We start from the raw sequence: 22011 nt of genomic DNA, 5'->3' as shown, positions 1-22011 counted from the left end.
GGATCAACTACAAGCATTGTTTCCAGAGCTCCTGCTAAAAGCTTTGAAACCAGAGACCACAAGGAAGTATCTCAACAATGTCTGTTGTGCTTTTTCCATGAGCTGTTTTTACTTCTGAGTGGCCAGTCTTTTCCTACTTTGAGTGAAGGAACAAAGAAGACATCATCCTGGATCCAGACTGAGAGGAGGTTAGAGTTTATTATGTTCAAAGGAATATAATTAACTTCCTAAAAAGAAGTTCATCTGCTATCTGTAATCTGCTATGAAAAATCAGCGCTAGTAAAAAGAGAGGACCAAATCAGTATCTTTTCTCTAACCAGCCAAAGCTAATACCTTTTCACTATATCAGAAGCCTGTGGGACCATTCAACAGTTACTGACAATCCAAGACTTTACCAGTCCACACAAAGCAGACTCACATGCTTATCTGAGCAAGGAAGGATAACACGAATGCGTTAAGAGCAGACACCACACAGTGTGTTATGCAGGTGTCAGTGTACATTCCTGCACAGAACCCTGCCATGGCCAGACACCCTGGCTCCAGCAGAGAGAACCCTTTAGGATCATGAATGATACAAACTGTACGGTTGTATTATCATAACAAAACTTATAACAAAACTAACAGACACAAAACGGATCTGTCAGAAAGAAGATCTGGATTACAGACACCTGAAGAGCCCTGAGCTTGAAATGCAAGGGTAACACTGAAACTCATTCCCAAGTGAGTTTAGTCTGCTTAACTGAGATCCAAAGCAATCAATATGACTGACCAATTTTACATGTAAATTCGGCTGGGATACAGTCCCCAGTTATTCAATCAAACACTAATTTATGTGTTGTTGAGAAGGTACTGTGTAGATGTGGTTAAAGTCTATAATCAGTGACCTAAAGTATGGGAGATAATCCCAGATAATCTGGGTGGGCTTTGACTCAATCAACTGAAAGGCCTTAAAGTAAAGCAAAGGCTTCCTTGATGAAGAAAAAATCCCATTTGTGGATGGGAGCAGCTTCAGTCCATGTATATAATAAGGTCCAGCCTGCCCTTCCTGGTAACTTGCCCTATGGGTTTCCAACTTGCCTGGCCAGCCCCCACATAAGCCGATTAACTAGTGAATCTCTTAATATATTGTCTGACTGGTTCTGTTTCTCTAGTTCGGCCCTTAACAGATACAGTAACTGGGTAATCATCATGATAACTAAGAGATACTATTATTAGCCCCATTGATAGATGAGTAAACAGAGGTACAGGAAGATTAAGAAACTGCCCAAGTCCCACCTCCTGAACGGGAAGCTGGACTCCAATTCACGCAGCCTGATGTTCAGACCCAGGCCCTTCACCTTCTATTCCACAGCTTTTCCAAATGATTTTACCAATACAAGCAGAACCGAAACAACTAAAAAAGTACTTTTCAAAATTCATTTTGAATTGCCCTAAAAAGTTCTCCAATCTTGGGCATGAATAGGGAGTAGTCTTTATATTCATTTTGGATCACCCTACAAATTCCCCAAACTTGAGCACAGACAGTCCCAATTTCAATTATAAGCTCAAGGGATAGGCGCTGATGTCTATGCCTCTAATCCAGGTGATCTGACTTCTAAATGCCCTAGGACAGGCCGTGAAAAGGCTCTGGCCAAGAGGGTCTCCAGGGGCTGTGGATTAGTACAAGATTCCTTTGGAAAATATTGTTTTGGGGCCTGAAATAAAAATTAATAAGCATTCTAACATAAAAATAGTTAATCTGAAAGAAACAAGTTCATGTTGGTTATTTCCTTCTGGTTCATTCAAAAGCAACACAGGCCAGGGGAAAATGTTTAAATAATGTTATACTGGTAAGAATGCAACCTTTTACTGAGGCTAAATTTAGTAGTATATATGAAAAATATGAAAAAAAATTTTTTGATCCACTAACTTTGATCTATTAATTTCACTGCTAGGAATTTATCACAAAGAGGTAATCAGCGATGGTCCATTAAAATGCAGGTATAAGAATCTTACCACTGCATTGTTTATAATAGGAAAAAATTAGAAATTTCCTAATGTCTGACAATAGGAAAATAATTAAAGTTCCGTATACCTATATGATGGAATACCATTAAAAATCACAACACAGGAAAATGTTTGTAAACTATTGTTTTGTAAAAAGGAGGTTACATATAATACTATATACAGCATGACCTCAATTGTTTTCTTAAACTATCCCAAGTAGGCACAGAAAAAGACTGAAACACTAATATACCCATAGTAGTTATTCAGAGGTTGGACTAGTAATTTTAATTCTTTCTCTTCTTTCTCTTATAAACTTTCATATTAAAAATGTATTGCTTTGTACTAAAAAATATAACCACAATTTATAAGACTACTGAAAATGACACGATATGTTAAATAAAACAATAACTTAAGAACTGTATATTCATGAGGCTCTGTTAAAATTATAGTATCTGCATGAAAAGATAAATACCAGAAATAAATATATCAAAATATAATAGTGATTAACTATGAGGTAGGATTATAAATGATTTTCTCATTTATATACTTATTTTTTTCCAAATTTCCTATCATAAACATATTCTGTTTTATAATCAGAACAAATGAATATAATTTCATTTTAAACAAAAAACAAAACAATGGTGTTGAAGACAGAAATTTACCATATAGAAAAACTCTGAAGAGCACAGTTCAGCTTGTAAAGACATTTTCTACTTGAAGCTTCTCTTTACAATCTATAACTAAAAGAGAAACTATTGGGCAATATACAGTGATAAACTTTAAGCCCTGCTTGTCATTTTTTGATAGCATCCCTGGACTGCCCAGGCAAGAGAGTGTGCCAGGGACAATATGATCTCCAGGAAACAGGTTTACAACTTAAGGGGATGTTTATATTCTAGACAAAATGTTACTCTAAAGCATTCAGACAATCAATCAGACATTCAATATTCCTTCCATTCTTTTATATTCTGAATTACTAAAGAGTATAGATTCTAAATCCTCTTTTCCAAAAGGAGAGAAGGTCACAAGTGAGTGCTTTTTTGGCATGCCTGCCTTATTTTTGCTGCATTTAGAAATGTTATGCAGGGATGGCAGGCTCACCTCGCATCTCTGGAGAGCTGCTCTACAACGGGGACGAAGTCGGAAGTTAACAAAAACTTGTCACCAGGGCAGAACTGAATGCTATGATTTGTTATCTGGAGGAGCACGCAATCAAAAAGGAAGCCCCACCTTGAAACTGTACTTTTGGGACCAGGCCTGATTTCTGGTTTTGAGAATGGTTTTAGATATATAAAGACAAGACTAAATTTTGATCAACAGCTATTTATTATTAAAGAGACAGGAAGTGACTGAGCTACTGAATGACCGTTTTGCAAATCTGTCCACACTACGATTCTTCCATGGATTAGTTAGTACACTTCTGTGGTTTATGGTCCTAATCGATACATTTGAAGAATGTGATATATGCTATGCCAGTAAGAGAAAACATTTTTTAAAAAAATTAAAGTACAGTTGTACAAGAAAATTTATTAGCTGGGGTAAAACCATAACCTAGGAACAGACTGAGATCCACAAAGATGTATATAAAGTTTACTCAAGTAAAATCTATATTTAATATAGATTTTGTAGAACTGTGTAAATTATTGCTTCTAAATTATACTGTAGAAAAGCAAAGAGCTAATATAATATATAACTAACCCAAGGGAAAGAGAGGAAAGAATTAGGATAAAAAGAAATTTAAGGGCCAGGAGTTCCACAAGCTCCCTAGACTGCTGAGAAATGGGTGGCCACACATGTCCAACTTGAGAAAAAGTAATAAAACAGGGCCAGCTGCTGTTCCAAAGTTAACTCCTGCTGATAGTTTAATTTGAAATACCTTCAGAGAAGCCCCACACTAAGTACTAAGTACCACACTAAGCTGGCAGTAGTAAGCCATTTGATAAAACTTTTTCAATAACTCAAGTGATACACCATATAAATGTTTCATTTTCATTCTCATCACAGTAGGAGGAAATGCTAAAGTCACATTTCTTAAAACTACAATGAAATAATATGCATATATGTTTTATATATGTAAAAAATATATATAATGTATGTATGTATACATATGTATGTATATATATTCTCTGTAGGACATAAAATGTTAACAATCCTTTTGTCTCTACACTGCAAAAGGGCTTTTTCCCCCAACAAAACCTGTATACAATTTTAATTTTTCATCTCATTTATAGCATTACAGATGCTACAGCAAAAGTAATGTATCTCTTGCAGTTTAGAAAACATAATGTCAGAAAGTAATTATACACAAGCTAGAGTTTATAGAAGTACAAGAATCAGAACATATGGGCAGAATTACAGTAGTTAAACTAAGCCCAACAGAGCATGACATTTAGAAAGAAGAAAAGCAAAAACAAGTTAAATCTTTTGCTTTTAGTTAATCTTTTTAAACCATAATGTGGTGATGGTTTCCAAATAAAATCCTCAACATCTTTATAACATCGACAAAAGGGGAGGAACCAAATCCCCTTCAAATTTTAATGACAAAGTGGTTGCTATGAATCTTAAGATCATCAACTATTAATTCTTAGTGTACTGAACTATGTGCTGCAAATATTCTGCCTGTTAAGTTTGAGTCCCTCTCTGTGTGGGGTGACATTTCAGGCCAGACTATGGGAAGGGAGCATGAAATGGGCTCTACTAAACCTAGAGTGGCACCAAACCATGATAAAGCTGAGTGAGATCTGGGAATAGAAATGTAGGGCATATAAAATTTTAAAACTTAAAATAATTGTGAATGAGAACAGGAGTTCAACAGAAACTTGAGAAAAAAAATATCACAGAAAAAAGCAAAAGAAGTTTTCTTACATATGTATACACAAAGATATAAACATAAAGATGTTTACTGAAACATCATTTCTGTTAGAAACTGGAAACAGCTCATATGCTATCAATGAAGAACTGGTTAAATAAATAACAATATAACTACACTAGATAATTCTATGTAGCAGTTTAAAAAAATAATGAAGTGGAAAGTGACATGGTACTTACTTTCTAAAATATAAGTGAAAAAGGCAAGTTGGCATAAATACATATATGAATATATGAACAAACATATATATACACACACTCCTACACACTACATACATACATATGTAGCTCCCCATTTACTTTAAATATTATTTGAATATATATTATATATACGCACAGAAAGCAGACTAAGAACATTTTTATAAACTATTAAAAGATAATAGTTGCCTATGGAATAAAAGCAGATACCACAAATTTCTGCACTACTAAAAATGTTTTCATGTGTTACTTGAATAACTTTTAAGTGAAGAGAACTAACTACAGGAGTAGGACTACGAGTAGAGATGAAATGGGAACAATATTTAATCGTTTTTTTTTCCTGAACATTCTTGACTATTTCCTCCTTTTTATTTTCCTCTTTCAGAAATAATCTAAGAAAATTTCACTCAATTTTATGCCCATGTCCTGTAAAAATATCTTTACTGGTGCCATAGGATTTTCAAAGTCTTCTTGAAGGCCTTTTTAATTATGAAAATTTTCAGGGTTTTAAAAGTGCAGGTGATATTGCAATGCCCATTACTTAGCTTAAGAAATAAAGTAGTAGAGATGCACTTGAACCTCCCTATGAACCCTTCCCTGACGCGTTCTTTGATAATCAATATTCTAAATTTACTATTTATCACTTCCACACATCTTTTTATACTTTAAAAAAAAAAAGCATACTATACATATAAAAATACATACACATATACATGGAACCATAAAAATAAACAATAAATAACATATTATTTGTGTTTCACCTATGATAGAGTCTGCAAACTATTTTTGTATCTGGAATTGGCATGCTTTTTCTATAAAGGGTCAGAAAGTAAATATGTTCAGCATTGAGGGCCATGTGGTTCCTGCTGTAGCTAGTCAACTCTGCTGCTGTGATGCAAAAGTAGACAGACAATATACAAATAGATGGGCATGGTTGAGTTCCTACAAAACTTCATTTACAAAAACAGCCAGGGCAGGCCAGATTTGGTCCATTTGCTGAACTCTGCTTTATATAAATGGTATCAAACTGTACCTTTCTTTCTGCAATTTGTTTTTTATCATCCATGATTATGTTTCTATTTATGTTGTCATGTGTACCTATAGTTCCCTTAATCCAAACAGTGCTACTCTCAACATTCTTATACACAGTTCCTGGCACGTGTGAAAGAATTTCTCTAGGGTATATAATGCCTGTTGGGTTGTATGGAATAGGCATTTTCAGCTTTACCAGGTATTTCTCAATTGCTCTCTAACATCATATACCAAATTATTCTCATCCACACTTGTCATCAGCCTTTGAGATTTCTCTGCCAACTTGTTGGAAGTGAAATGGTATCTCATTATCATGTTACTACACATCTTCTTAATAGTAGCAAAGTAAAGAATCTTTTCAAATATTAGTTGGCTACTCAGGCTTCATCTTTTGTGAGTTCCCTGCCCCTATTTGAGTTATTTTCCTCTTCGTTTCTGATGTGTAGTTTTTTTATGTTGGACACTAATCTTTTCACCTACGTGCACTGCACAGTCTTGACTCTTTACATGCTTTTAATGTCTTCACGTACATAAGTTTTTATTTTTTTTCCACATAGTCAAGTTTATCAATAGTTTTCTTCATGGTTTGTACTTGAGCCTTAAGAACTCTTTCCCTACCCCAAAGTCATAAAGATAGTCTCATATATTTCTTCAAAATATGTTTTACTTTTGTACTTTTATGTCTTTGGATTCTACTTCACATGATAAAATAAAACAAATTCCATTTGGATTTCTATAATATGGGTAATAACTGTTTCTGCACCATTTGTTGACATGTTCACTTTCCCCACTGATCTGTAGAGCTGCCAATCATAGCACATGATACAGGACTGTATGTGTCCATCTATGCCTGTTGTGGGCTCTATTCTGTTCCATTGACCTGTTTCTCTTTTTGCTGACAAAAAACTGCCTTAATTACTTGCAAGAGTCCACTTCCGTCTCCTGAACTTCAAAATGTCTTGGTTATTCTTGCTCTTCCTTATAAATTTTAGAATCACTTTGTCAAGTTGAAAAAGTGTTTTGAGACTTTTACTGAAATTTCACTGAATTTTATAAATTAGTATCAAAAAGGATTACAGCAGGTGGTTTCAAGAAGGCTTTAGGAAGACTAAGATTCAAATGATAATTAAATTTTGAGAAATAAGATTTAGAGTTCTCTATTTTGTTGCCTTCTTTTTTCACTGCTATAAATTCTTTCTTTGTAGTAGGAAACGCGTTTAAGATAAAGTAGCTGGCTTTGCAGCCTGCATAAGTCATTGAGATCTATTATTCAGAGCTAGTGGAGTGGTAAAAAGAGCTCCTAATTTTCCATTCATGGCACCAGTTGCCACAGGACTTAACTTTCTTTATTATCTTTAGCTCCAACTTCTCTCTCAATTAGTTTTCCAGATTGCCATTCTATAGTACAGTTTTCTAGGTGCTATTAATAGCTGCATCTGGGAAAGAAAGTTATAAATTCAAACAAAATTTTTAAATCCTGTATAGTAAATCTCTCACTTAGAGTTTTATAATGTACTTTAGTATATCAAAGACTCTTTATGGAATCACAGTAAAGAAATATCTCTAATTTTGTTTTAATTCACCATTTCACAAACTTTTTTTGCGCATGAATGTTTATATCTTGCATACTGATTAATATCCTACAGAAGAATGTTCCATGGAACATCAATTTGGGAAATGGTATACTTAAACTAACAAGGAAAGGACAAGAAAAATTCAGATATTTCTGACTTCCACATTGGTCAATAAGCAATAAGCAAAATTTTTAAAAATGCCAATATCAGAACAAACTAATAAAAAAGCACCCAGCAAGACTTTTAAAAATGCTTACACATCATATTTTAGCTTGAGGGTCATAGCATTGGCCTATACCAGATAAAAACTTTTCCTTTAACTTGACAAAAGTTATATTTTCCTTCTTATTTCAGCATTGAAATGAAAGAACAGGCAGACATCCCAGATTTATTGCTCTCTCAGTGTGAAAGCTACAAGAGTGTCTGGTCTTATAAAAACACAAACAAAAGAAATGCATTTCTCTTATCCTTGCTGGGCTTTGAGCCCATCATTCCGGCTGCTGAGTGGCCTAAAGAGAACCAACAAACATACCAAAATTAAGTGACTTTGTTTACATTTTCTTCTTTCTGCTCTGTTGGTGCAGCAGGTATTAATCTGCTTGATGTACTGCTGGCCTGGTGGGGTAGCCCTCCTCAGCTGAGGATGGCAGGGGAAGAACAGGTCACTGCCAATCTCGGCAGACACCCAGAGAGAAAACAATGGCCTTTTCTGGAAAAACATCTCTCCCTTTTTATAAGGCATTACTTCTTGCTGTTGCTGTAACAAACACATTTAATAACAGCCTTGGGCAAGCTTTTGAGAATCGGGTTCTTCCCAATTTGCAAGGGAAAAAAATGCTGGCATTTCCCTTTCTCTCTTGGAACTACACTTGGCATTTATTCAACAAACATTTATTTATTAGGTGCTTATTGCAGACCAGGAGCTACACCAAGTGCTAAGGTTACCAAGATTTTAGTATAGCCTTTGAGAATCTGACAGTATAAACAAGAAGTTAAAGAATAAACTATTTTCTGAATACCCTCAAGCATTTCCTGAAGTAGAACTATGAAGACTTGGATCCTGACTTTATAGAGTAAATAGGCTCTTGGAGACTGGGAGCATTAAATCCAAAACAGTGGGTGCTTCGTGCTCCATGAAGCTGGAGACTTTTTCTTGTTTTCTATTGTATTTTGGGCCTGGCTTAGGGTCTCTCAACAAATATTTATCAGCTATTGAATGTGCAAAGGGCGGGAGCCATGCATGAATCTTTTTTAATTTTATTCCAGCATGAGCGTGTCTGGCTTTTCCTTGACAGTATTCCCTCGCAGAGTGGTCCATTCCATCTTTGACCAGCTAAGTCAAGAAATCTTCCCTCATACTGTGCAGAAATCCACCCACTTCATGTTCCACCTACAGATTCACATTCTGCCCTCTGAGACTCCATGGAATATTCAGTACAGTTTTCTCCACTGCTACTTTTTAACTTGAAATTTTCAAGTCTATAGAAAAGATGAAGGAACAGTACAACTAACACACATACACTTTTCATCTATTCACCAATGATTACTATTTTCCCATATTTGCTCTGTTTTATCTCTTGCTTTTTTTTCTCCTCATGAATCATTTGAGAGTATGGTGCAAACATAAGATTACGTCACACCTAATAGTTCAGCATATATACCTAAGAATAAAGACACTCTCCCACATAACAGCATTCCTATTATACATCTAAAAAAAAGTAATATTAATAAAATATTATCTATAGTAAAATTCATATTTTAGTTATCCCCAAAGTATTTAGTTTTAAATTTGGATTTTAAAATTCCAGATTAAAAAGAATTTCAGTCTCTTTTAATCTAGAATATTTTTCTAGCCTTTGTGTATTCTTCATAACATTAGAGTTTATTGCCAGGACTACTACTACACAAGTGATCTCCACATGCACTGCTAATGCATCACTTGGAGGCACGTACTATTGGGTTGTCTCATTTATGATAATATATTAGTTGACCACTTGATTAAGAATGTGATGACCAGATCTTTTCATTGAAATGGTACATTTTCCTCTTTCTAATTAAAAACTGAATAACACATTTTAAGGTGGTATAAATATCTATTCCTCCAACAACTTTTTATCCAAGTTTTAGGAGTCACTGATGATCCTCGTTGTCTGAATCAACCATTACAAAATTATGATTTTCTAATTCTATGATTTTTTCTAAAAATTTCTTGATCCCTGTGTCTTCTTAGAGAGGAACACAGTATTTATGAGGAATAATTTTGCTGGTCTCTTCTACATGCCAGCCCTCCAAATGTTTGAAGCCAGTTATTTCTGTCTCATACGCCTCCCAAACTTTGACACCTAAGCTAAATTTACCCTATTCCTTACATAGTCTTCTTGTGACTTAGCTTTTATTTCTACCTCACTCTTCGCTTTCATATTTCCTGTCTCAGCTCAGCTGCTGTCTTCTATTCCGGCAGACCCCAGCCTGGCTATACATCAGAATCACTGGGGGACTTCTTTTATATATAGATTCTCAGGATCCATTCACTCCATTCTTAATGAATGAGAATCTCTGGGGTGGAGCATGGGACTCTGTATTTTTGTTTTTGTTTTTTTAAGTTCTCCAAGTGATATCAACCACTGTATACTTTGATTTTTCAAGGCCTTGTGAACCCAGAATTGAATACCATATCAAAAGTGTAGTCTAGAGCTATTACTTTTCTTATACTGGACACTATAGGTCTTTCAAGATAATTACATCAATGCTGACATTTTGGAGGAGGTGGAGGCAATGGCATAAAAATTTTGATTCAAGATAAATTTATGAAGAATTAAAATTTCAAGACTTCTTCAAAAAGACTGTTAAGTCACATCTACCCCATTTCTTTATGTTTCATTGGTCTTTCAGATCTAAGTGTAAGGATTTATACTTGTTCCAGTTAAAACTTATATTGCTTCAGTATATCAAACATTTTATGGATCCTGATTGTTTCATCCTAAGTATTTTTTTACCCTTCCAACTTTGTCATTCACTCTCTTTTACATTGTCTTTTTTTCCTATTATTATTTTTTTAAGTGTTAAAAACATCAGTCTCACAAACTTTTCTATAATTTTGGTGGTAGTCACATAACTATGTTTGTCAAAACTCATAGAAGCATATACCAAAAAGAGTGAATTTTAATATATGTGAATTATACCTAAAAAAAAAAAAAAATCAGTCCTGTGTTCCAAATAGCTATATTTTTCTCCCAGATTAGGTCTCACTAACGTATTTTTGATTGACAATTTCTGTAAAACCTGTTGTTATTCTAAGTAATAGAGTTTTCATAATTTTGTATTTTTATTCATTTGAGGTCAATGCATTCTAGGGTTTGATACCTTGCAAAAGCATCAAGGTTTGGTTTACCAGGCCAGTCAATCCAATGAATGCATTATCATCATTTTTATCAGTTCCCACAACACCAAATGCAAAGAAAAAGTAATGGAATGCAGAATAAGGAGAAAATAAGATTAGAAAAATAACAATCCTTCACAGAACTGGATTAAAAACATTGAATTGTTGACTAGGAGTGCAAGTTAGACAATTTTCTACCTAGAAGTTTAACAAGGATTTTTGAAAAATACTCTTCAGTGCTAGTAAAGATCTTGTGAAATACACTCTCAGATAGTGTGGGTAAGAGGTTTAAGTGATATAACCTTCTTGGCCATATGAAATTATCTAATAAGAACTTAAAGAATTCAATTGGAATATCTCTCTCTCTCTCTCTATATATATATATAGATAGATAGATAGATAGATAGATAGATAGATACTATTAAAAAATCCACAGGTATTACACCAAATTTTTAGCAGAAGCCACCATCTCCAGCTAATGAAAGACAAGCTGTTTTGTTTTGTTTTTCAATGCTTTGTATTTTTAAAAATATTTTAAAAAATTTCTACAATGTGCCTATGTTAGTTTTATGATTAGGAAAAAAGCAATATGCACTTATAAGAATAGTGGTTTAAAAAGAGGGAAGAAAATAAGCCACAAAAGAGAGGAAATAGGGAATAGGGATAAAATTCTATTTTTCTATTTTATAGTTAGCATTATTTTTATTTTAAACTTCCTTACACATGCAGGTCTTTCTTTTAGAATGTTTACCATGCCCAACAATAAAAATAATTTTTAAAAAAGATTTACCTGTCAATCTTAAAAATTATCAAAATAAAATATATCTTCCAGGTAATCAATAATATTATAAAGAATTTTTGTTCAGAGAATGAATAATAATATTATGAAGCTTCTTTCAATACCACGGAAGATTCAAATATCCAGTAACTCTAAAAAGGAAAACGTGCATTGCCTCCAAACAGTATTTTTTAAATGAGAAACATTATACATAATTATTAAATGCTATAAATTCATACCTTGAAGAACGATGCTCTGGTTTATTTCGTTCGTTGCGATCTGTAAAAAAAGACGACAATTATGTGTCAAAATGCTCTTTAGAAGCCCTGAAAAGTCCTTAAATACCAGCTGCCATACCATGAGACTTCACAAGGACTACTCAAAGGTTGCTGTGTCTTCTCCTGTATAAGGCTCTTCGTCAGAGTTGAGAGGGTTTGCCTGACAGAAGAGGTAGAAAGGATTTAAAGAGGACAGGCATATACGATGCTTATGGCTGGTTAAAATAATCTACTTGGAAAATATATCATTACATATACTTTTTCTTTTTCAAAGATCTATGCTGTTTTAAACACTCTGCTAAAACCAAAACAAAGTTAGCTAAGGAAAGAAAAGTAAGGAAACTGAAAAGCCACAAATTACTCAGCTCCAAAAAATCATTCCATGAATCATGGTTGGCAAAAGCTTCTAACACGATTGGGAGGGGAAAAAAATGAGCAGTCAGCTACAGCAACATCTGCAAATACACTAAGACCAGTACAATCTCATCTTTAACTCTCTATCACCCAGAATATTTCAGAAGTTGGATTTAAAAGTTTCAAAGATAATTAAGTCTCATGTGCTATAATATAAGGCAGTGTGGTTTTCGACCAGGGGTAATTTTGCAAGCCCTCCCCTGGAGAACATTTGGTAACGTCTGGAGACATTTCTGGTTGTCGCAATGGGAAGGGCGGGGGTGGGGGGTTGGGGGGTGGGAGTAGGCTACTGGCATCTAGTGGGTAAAGCCCAGGAATGCTGCTAAACATCATACAATAAAGAATTATCTCTCCAAAATGTCAATATTGCTGAGGGTGAGAAACTCTGCTATAGGGTAAGAAAAAAGAGCATGGCTGCTTGAAGTTTTCAAAAGTGCCCTTTTGGACTGCTGTAAAATGCTGTTGATCAACATGAGGACTATAATACACAAGAGAAAGAAATAAAAAACCCACAAGTTGTCTTATAAAACTCTGAACAACTTTTTTTTTTTCAGTACATGCTTACAAGTAAATAAGATGAAGCAAAAAGGTCTCAGTGTCATAGAAAAACTAACAGAAAGCAATATATAAGCCATGCTAAAATCCTATAGTGACTTTAAAAAAAATCCTATGCAATGTTGTCAAAATATAGTTTTCTAAAGTATCTTCTGAATAAATACTAACATGATAGAATTTATTCCCAAAACAAAGATTAGACAGGGATTTTTTTTTGCCCCTTAATTTTATTGCTGGTGGAGCAGCATAAAGATAATGAAAACATACTGTAAAACTTCTGGAGAGAATTATGAAAGAAAAGAATCAGATTTACATAGTTAAATGTATATATCAATTTTTTCTGAATGGGTTCATAATAAAAAAATGTTTTTTAAACCAAAGAGTTAGTATACAGGAAGACACTGGTCTCTGAAATGCTAACAAGGAAGAAGGTTCACATTAAAACATGTTTATTTAGATATCATGCTCTCCAAAATGAACACTGTTAATATGCTTCTGGTTCCAATTTCTCTACTCAGTGACTTAGTGCTACTGCCGCTTTTAAAACTTTTGTTTTAATTTGACGTGGTTTTACTGGGCCATTAAATAAAAATATCATGTTTTTTCACTTGTTGAGTACTGAAATATTAAAGTCATAGCAACACAGTGCACATTTTAAACATTTTTGCATCGTTCCTCTTCAGCTTTTAGCGTGCTAGTTTTGCTAACAAAAGTATAATGTCTCAAAGTAAAGCTAGAAACTGGGTGCAGATCAACTATTTTCACATAACAAAGCAACAACTCTTACCTGTGGCTAAAGATGAGCTCAAAATGTGCCCGTAATACCATTTGTTATGGCTGTGATCCTAGTCTCATACAATTTATTTAGGCACACAATCGCGAACTCCCCCACAAATCTTCCTAGTGGTACAACACAGAGGAGGAGGGGAGAAACAGAGTCATAATGCATGTAAACAAGACTCAGCATCTGAGGGCTTCTCTTTAGGGCCTGTTCTGATTGGCAGATGTGCTATGACCAGTCTGCACAGCTGGAATGCAGCCATGCAGGAAGAGAATGGCTCATAGCACTCCTTCATTCTCAGTTAAAAACGGAAATTTTATAGTCATTTTTAACTTTCTGTTCTAAAAAAAATGCAAATGCCTCCCCACAGTACTTCTCTGTCAAGCTCGTAATTAAAATCCAAGAAAATAAGTTGACGATCTGTTGAAGGACATTTTAAACATAAATGTGCACATACAGTGTATATCACATGTTACTCCCAAGTTCCATGTATTTGATAATTTGAAGGTACAGGTAAATTTTCCATTAAATATCCCCCATCCCTCACCTCCTGACAATAGAAAACAAATTAAACACAGGTTCTTGGTGTGATCTTTTTTCTCAAAGTATACAAATAATTTGATTTCACATTTTGCCCTTAGCCATCTTTTAGCTTGAAAAATATATAGTGTATGTTTTGTATTTGTGTGTCTACACGTTTTTATACACAATTTTAAGCGAAGTAATTTCCATGACAGTCAAGAAAATTGTGCAACTGTCAAGGAATACATTAGTGGTAATGCTAAATTTCTGGCAAAATAATAAGTGGTTATTATGTTGGTCCAAAAGCCAAAACTGAACAAAACAAAGCACTAAGGGCAGATTCAAGATCTGGATCTTGCCAACAGTAATAAAACATTTGGATGAAATCTCCTTAAGAAAAATAAGAACAAGTCTATAGCTAACATGGAAATTTATCTTGACTGTATACAGTGCTATAAGGATATGGATTTTATTTCAAATCAAATACTCTTTGCTACATCCCCTCAAATTTTTTTCAGTTTCTAATTTTTAAATAATTAGACGAGAATATACTTGCAAAGGCTTCTTGAACTTTTACATACTTAGAAATCATACAAAGAAATTACTAGGCCAAAGTCTTACCGTTTCTACCAAAAACAAATAAAAAAAGATTTTAAAAATAAGAATGCCTTCATTCTAAAATTTAGTTGTCAAATGCTGCACATTTACCGTAGGTAATGTACTAACTCCAGGGGCCCACCAAACTGAGCATAATGATTTAGGTCGCTCAAAGACCAGCACTACACTCTCAATGTGAAGGTCAGCATGGCTGGATGGCTATGTAAAAGTCTGCTGGTTTTGCAGGCATATGTCACACACACACCATGAGAGCACTTGCATTCCCTATCCCTGCTCATCCATGCCTCCTGGTTAATAAAGCTAATTGAAGAAATGGAAGAATATCTTGCAAGCAGAGCAAAGGCAGAAAATAAGGCAGAACAGGCACAAATGGTGTTGTTAATGGCTGTATGTGTATAAACGTCGTGGGGAGCTGTAAAAAAGGCAGTGGGGGAACCCATGGCACATCAAGGGGACTGAGAATCACAAGAGTGGTAGGAAGCTATATTGGGTCAGTGACTCTGTGAGAACTCCAGATTACCCAGATTTTCCTGCCATGACAATTTCTGGTTCTAAGCAATCTGGACATGCATAATTCTGATGTTTATGTGTGTAGGTGGTATACCACTTATATAGAAATGGGCCCCTATTCTGTCACGGACAGCTTTCTGGGACTGGCTGGATAGAGTCTACTGATGTATAACCATTCAGGGTGATTCTGAATCTAATATGACAAACACTTTGAAATAAAGATGATAAAAATGCAAATGTCATCTTTTGCTTTGATTAAAACTAAGAAGAGCTGCCAACTCAGAACTTATTAGAATCTATTGTCAGACATGGAAACTTTAAGGATTTGACTTTGATCACTTCACTGAAGAGAAAATCAAACCCCACTGGGTAGGAACTTACACTGCTAACTCAAGTTCGAAATGAAAGGCCTTAAATCGTTCTTTGAAATTAGCAGGAAGATTCAGTCTACGTGAATGAATGAATGAATGAATATACACAGACACACTCGCAAGAGAGTAGGAAGTGGTATAAAGGAACGTCTTATACCTCATATTGGAGTACTTTCTTTAGAATGAGTATAGTGAAGGGATTCTGTTTATCATACTCCCAAGCATTACTTTCAAATTCCAGCTTGGGCGTAAATATAGTATGTTGTTATTTTTTTTAATGGATCAATTTTACATGAATGTTTTAGTATTAACTAAAGGATCCACACATTCTGAAAATTCTTTACAACAACAATATCATTACCTCTTTATTTATGAAAAGCAGAATAAATAAAACAATGAATTCATCCAACAGAAGACAGAAGAGATTCAGGGTTCATGAATCTTTGATGACTCGCTAAAACAAACAAACAAACAAAAAAACTCACTGATACAAACAGTATGATGGTTATTAGAGAGAAGGGGACATGGAGGAAAGATGAAGAGGGTAAAAGGGGTCAAATGTATGGTGACAGAAGACTAAACTTTGGGTGATAAGCACACAATGCAATATAGAAATGATGTATTATAATATTGTATACTTGAAACTTAATATAATACTATTAACCAATATTGCCCCAATAATTTTATTTTTAAAAGATAACAAAACTGGTTCCGTTCAAATGGAACATGGATGGAAGTTTACATATCTGAGATCAGAGTTTCAGAGGTTTTTCTAAAATCTTTAAATGGTTCTTATATTTGGGCAGAGAAAATTGTAAATCTATGTCTACTTGAAAAAAAGCCAGTGTTCATACTATAATACTACTGACTTTTAAGACTACCGCAGTGAGACTAGTATATTGCTCTTTTAAATGGCAGGTTTTCAATAAATATATATTTGTTGCTGTTGAACTTAAGAAAGTTACTATTTCTTGGTTTAAAACATCAATAGAATATTACTCGGCCATTAAAAAAAAATGAAATCCTACCATTTGCAACGACATGGATGGACCTAGAAGTTATTATGCTGAATGAAATAAGACAGAGAAAGATAAATACCATATGATTTCACTTATATGCAGAATCTAAGGAACAAAAAGAACAAACTAATCAAAAACAGACTCTCAAATATAGTGGACAATTTGGTGATGGACAGAGGGGAGGTGGAGTTGGGGGGCTGGGAGAATGGGGTGAAGGGTTATAAGAAGTACAAATCAGTAGTCGATGTAGGGGCACGGGGATGGGGAGCACGGCAGAGGGAATGTAGTTAGCATTAATATATTGGCTAGGAGGAAAACCAGAGGAGAGAAGGAGCAATTAGGGGGATAATTTTATAAACTATATAAATGTCTAACCAATCTACTATATTCTTGGAACTAATTAAAATAAATTAATTTAAAAAAATAAATTAAAGACAATCTCTCTGAGTTATCATGGTAGGAAAGAAATGAGGCACATTAAAGAAAAGTTTATATGACCTCTGCCCACACTTCCGTGGGTGAGGGGAAAAGACTGGTCTAAAGCACTCTCAGTACTGACACCTTTCATTAATTCTAATTATAAAGTGCATAAACTCATTAAAATGCAGCACCCTAAACACATAGGGAGGCAGATATTAGAGATGGAAGCAAAGTTTTTCAATACAGGAGTTATGCTTCAACAAAGGAGCAAACTATCTGTCGAATCTGTTTTCTCCTTCCCATGCCCACTATCTATACCTCAATTTTAGGTTCTGATCAGCACTTGTCTTGACTGGGTTTTCTGATTCCATTCTCTTCCCCTCTGATTCAGCCATGCTGCTGGCCAGATAAAGCCATGCCTCAGACAAATTACAAATCACAACGTGCCATAGATCCTGAGAAGATTACATGAGGTAATGACAATGACATCCTTAGCACCTTGCCTGTGCACAGTAAGCACTCAATAAATGTCAGCTTCCATCACGTCATTAAAAGGCCAGCTATTAACCAGTTGTAGCGACCAGGACTGCACTGTAGTGATCGCACAATTTACTTAACCTCTCTAAACCTGTTCTCTCATCCACACAATGGAGAATATTACACAGAGTTTTTTGTGAGGATACATGAATTAAAGGGTATTAAAAAGCTTAGCTCAGTATCTAGAATATAAATTCTGTGACTACTACGCTTACTATCTTTAATGCCTGGTTCAAGAATCACCTTCTCCATGAAGCTGTCCCTGACTCTTCTCTCTCTTCATCATCCTTATATTAGTTTCCTACTGCTGCTGTAACAAATTACCACAAACTTAGTGGCTTAAAACAATAAAAATTTATTACTTTGCAATTCTCAAGAGAAGTCAAAATAGGTCTCACAAGCTAAAATCAAGGCATTTGATGACCTACATTTCTTCTGAAGGCTCCAGGGGTGAATGTTTACTCCCTTTCCCAACTCACAGTCACTTCTATTCCTTGCCTTATGGCTCACTTCCTCCAACAATGTAGCATCACGAAATCTCTGATTTTTGACCTCCTCCTTCTGCATTCCTCTTACACTTTAAAGGACCCTTATAATTACATTGGGTTCCCAGGATAATCAAAAAAACCTGTTTATGGCAAACTCAGTTGATTTAACCACCTTAATTCCCCACCGTCAAGCAATATAACATGGTCACAGGTTCCAAGGGTGAGGACTGGAACACCTTTAGGGGAGAAGTGTTACTCTGCCTGCCACAGCCTATCTCAATTCTCATGCTATCTATACCACTCGCTTGACACTTCATACATAATCGTGTGTATTACTATTTAAGGTTTTCGGCATGTGTCTGTCCCTTTATCCCATCAGTATGTCTGATAAAGGCAGAACTCGGTCTTGGATTCCGCTTCACAGTCAGCCCTCTGAAGATAATGATGACATCCAACACTCTCCCCCCTCCCTTGCCCTGTAATTTCTAGGCTGTAACTGGTTCACTGATATATCTGATATTGCTGAAAAATGTGTCTTCCTGAGAATTCCCATACATGTTTTACTTTTTTTGTTAACGTAGTAGTAATTTAAGAGTCACCTTTGCCCTAAAACAATCCACATTTGGTCTATTCTGTCTCAAAGCAGCTCTCACCAAACCAAACCACGCTTAGGAGAAAAAAGCCATAGCACATTTAACTGCAAGAAGAATCAGCGATTTGGTGACGCGCCTCTATTTTTTGTATGTATGCTGAAACCCGGGAACAAACCAGCTACTTCTTTTTAATATTATTCTTCAAAATAGTTCACCTTAATCATTTGATTGTTGGGTTCAACTGATTATTGAATCAGGCTTTTTATGATTTGGATTTTTTTACATTAGTAGTTTCAGAAATGAAAAACCAGAGCCACCATCTGCACTGCCTTGTTTCAGTCCAAGGTGAATGTGGCAGACTTTAAGAAGATGGATATTTCATCAATGCCATAGGGTCCTGGGAAGCAAGGTGGTGAGGGGTACAGAAATGGAAGCAGGCTCAGAAGCAAGATGCCATCAACCCTCATTACTGAAGCTCCCTAATGATTCTCATGTTAATAATTACTTTCAAACCTCTTTTTGTTACAAAATCTCACTTTGGTCAGGATGTGAAACTTGCAATTTAAGAAAAAATAAAAAGGCCTTTTAGCTAAATACATAGCTTATTCTCTCAACTGCCAAATTAAAAATATTAGGCCCATATTCAAAATATTAGGCCATTCCTAAGGGTTTTTCTAAATGAGTCTTAAATTTTACCTGCAATAAAATATGCTACAAGAAAGGCAACCTGAGAAAGTGACCCAATAATAGTGATTGCTTTCAGTGTTTCCCAAATTATAATAACCTCTTGGATAGTTATGGAGCATATTAATATCGTAAAGGCTCTGAAAATTTTTACAATTAAAAAAATTTAACTTTGTTTCATGGGGCATTTCCCAAACTAATTTGAGGATGGACCATCTCTTACAAAATCAGACTTGACATCCAGTACGTCAGCATGAACAATGTTATTACTCCCCTGGGAAATCAAGGTCCCCTATACAGAGCCTGGTGTTTGTCATCTCCATGTCAACACCATGCCAGAAATGCAAGTGGCACTTCCCTAATGAACTAAACTTCAACTGGTGCAGGATTAGTTCAGGATCCAAACTCAAAAGGGAGTGAGAAGTCATGACAAATGAATCTCCCTTCCAATACAATCAAGTAAAACCCTGATCTTTTAAGATTATATTAAATGTGTCATTTTAAGATCATATTAAACATATCTTTCCTTCAAATCCATAACTTGAATTTCATTTTGCATTATTTATGTTAATTTGTGCACTTCAGAATTAAAAGGCTCTACAAACAAGGTGAGCACTTAATGCCTCCAAGTATCTACTACTGAGACATACCCATAATGGGAAATCAATAAACACTTCAGTATGACAACTTACACAGAGGTTAAGATAGAAACTTTAGGTCATACAGGCTTTGTTTTGAGTTCTTGCTTCGCTATTTATTACCTGAATGACCTTAGCAAGACATTTAACCTCTGTAAGCCTCAGGAAAGGGGGATAATACCTATCTCATAAAATCGAATAAACATTAAATGAAGAAATGCATATAAGGGATAGTAAGGGTGCTGAAGATAAGTGCTCAATAAATACTATTATGATAATATCAGGGATACAGAATATTCATAGAGTTTATAATACTGTGAGTAGAATTACCTAAAAAATTACCCTTTGTCCAACATGGAGTTTTAAAGTCTGTTAAGACATTTTGTCTTGCATTATTACTGGTCACGAAGACAGAAATATACTCATAAATAATTTCTACACCTTCCCTTATCCACTGGCTCCAGCCTCTTTCCCTTTCTGGCCCTTTTGAACCAAGGACTACTAAGAAAAATTTTCCCATTGCAGCTTCTGACAGAAGTGATAAATAAGCCCTAAAAGCAAGCAGTAGAAGGAAGAAAGAGAACTAAAAAGCAGACAGAGGCAATTCCTTCAGGATGAAAAACTGCCAAGCAAGGATCACCATCCCTCCCACTCCATGAAGCCCATTCCTTAAAGCCTTTTCCCATCCCTATTCACCCTGTGGATATTAAGCCCTCACAGTCATGTTTTGAGACTCAAGAAGTCTAAATAAAATGAATTTCCTGAGTAGGATGGATGAGTGATATGAAGAAAGAAATTAAGTAAATTAAATAGATTGTATCTATTTATGAAAGTACTGAAATCTGCCTCCATATTTTAGGGATAGTATGAATTTCTTTCACAAGAATCCAGAAAAACAAAGATTTAAATCATAATTTCCGGTGCTGAAGAATAGATAACATATCTAACAACAGGTTGCTTTCTCAGCTGTTAAAAATAAAGATGTATAAATAAAGATGATTTTCCTTTTTCCTTAAAGAACAAAAAGCCCATTCTTCCTATTTCTACTTCTTTTATTTCCGATTAATTCACAGATCTCATAACAAAGTTTTACCTTGTACAGCTGACTCTTCGAAATGAGCAAATATAAGAAACCACTATATCCAAGAGACTCCACCATCTGCAGGAAGCAGGAAACGAAGGGAAAACCACATTATTCCAAATACTTGGGCACCTCATTCTGATGTAAGAACACTTGGCTGTGCAAGCCTTTCCTACACCGATGAGGATTTTTATAATGAGTCTTCAAACTCAGATTTTTATCCATGGTGGGGTACTTTATGTCTCTAATATATAGAGTGATGGGAAAAATTGCTTTCTTTTAATCAAGAAGAGGTAAGGCCACATCCAGGCCTTGCCACATCACCTAATCCAGGGTTAGAGAATGTATTCTCTGTACAATGCATTTGCTTCTTGGAAATTCAAGCCCACCTATCATCTTCCTCTTCACTTTATTAACAAACTTCCATCCAAACAATCACCTTCAAAAGGCTGCTGAAATACAAACGAGAATGCTCAACTGTCTCATTCTATTCTTCAACTATGTAGAATGCTTCCAAAGTAGGTGCTCAGTTCTGATTTTTCACAATTCTAAAGATACACAGGACCTTTGAGTGAAAGGAGATCTGAGAGACATATTCCTGCTTTGAAGCCTTATTTGATTTCTCACAGGGAGAAATAATGCTCCCTGCATATCCCTCTTTCTCTTTCTCTCTTTCTCTCTCTCTCT

The 22011-nt window shown here is 35.1% G+C and overlaps 1 protein-coding gene across 3 annotated transcripts in view; it reads right to left on the bottom strand.

Moving 5' to 3' along the window:
* Positions 1–22011, bottom strand: part of SH3D19 (SH3 domain containing 19) — a 135225-nt gene that overhangs the window by 59113 nt on the left and 54101 nt on the right. For all 3 annotated transcript variants that reach the window (XM_039875981.1, XM_039875978.1, XM_039875977.1), the window contains exon 2: positions 12055–12094. In XM_039875981.1, coding sequence (XP_039731915.1) covers positions 12055–12094 — 40 coding nt within the window. The remainder of the gene's footprint in view (positions 1–12054; positions 12095–22011) is intronic.

Source organism: Pteropus medius, unplaced genomic scaffold, assembly GCF_902729225.1.
Source record: "Pteropus medius unplaced genomic scaffold, Ma_sr-lr_union100, whole genome shotgun sequence".
NCBI classification, from domain to species: domain Eukaryota; kingdom Metazoa; phylum Chordata; class Mammalia; order Chiroptera; family Pteropodidae; genus Pteropus; species Pteropus medius.
Note: the sequence above shows the minus strand (reverse complement) of the source record. Positions and strands in the feature narration are given on the sequence as shown.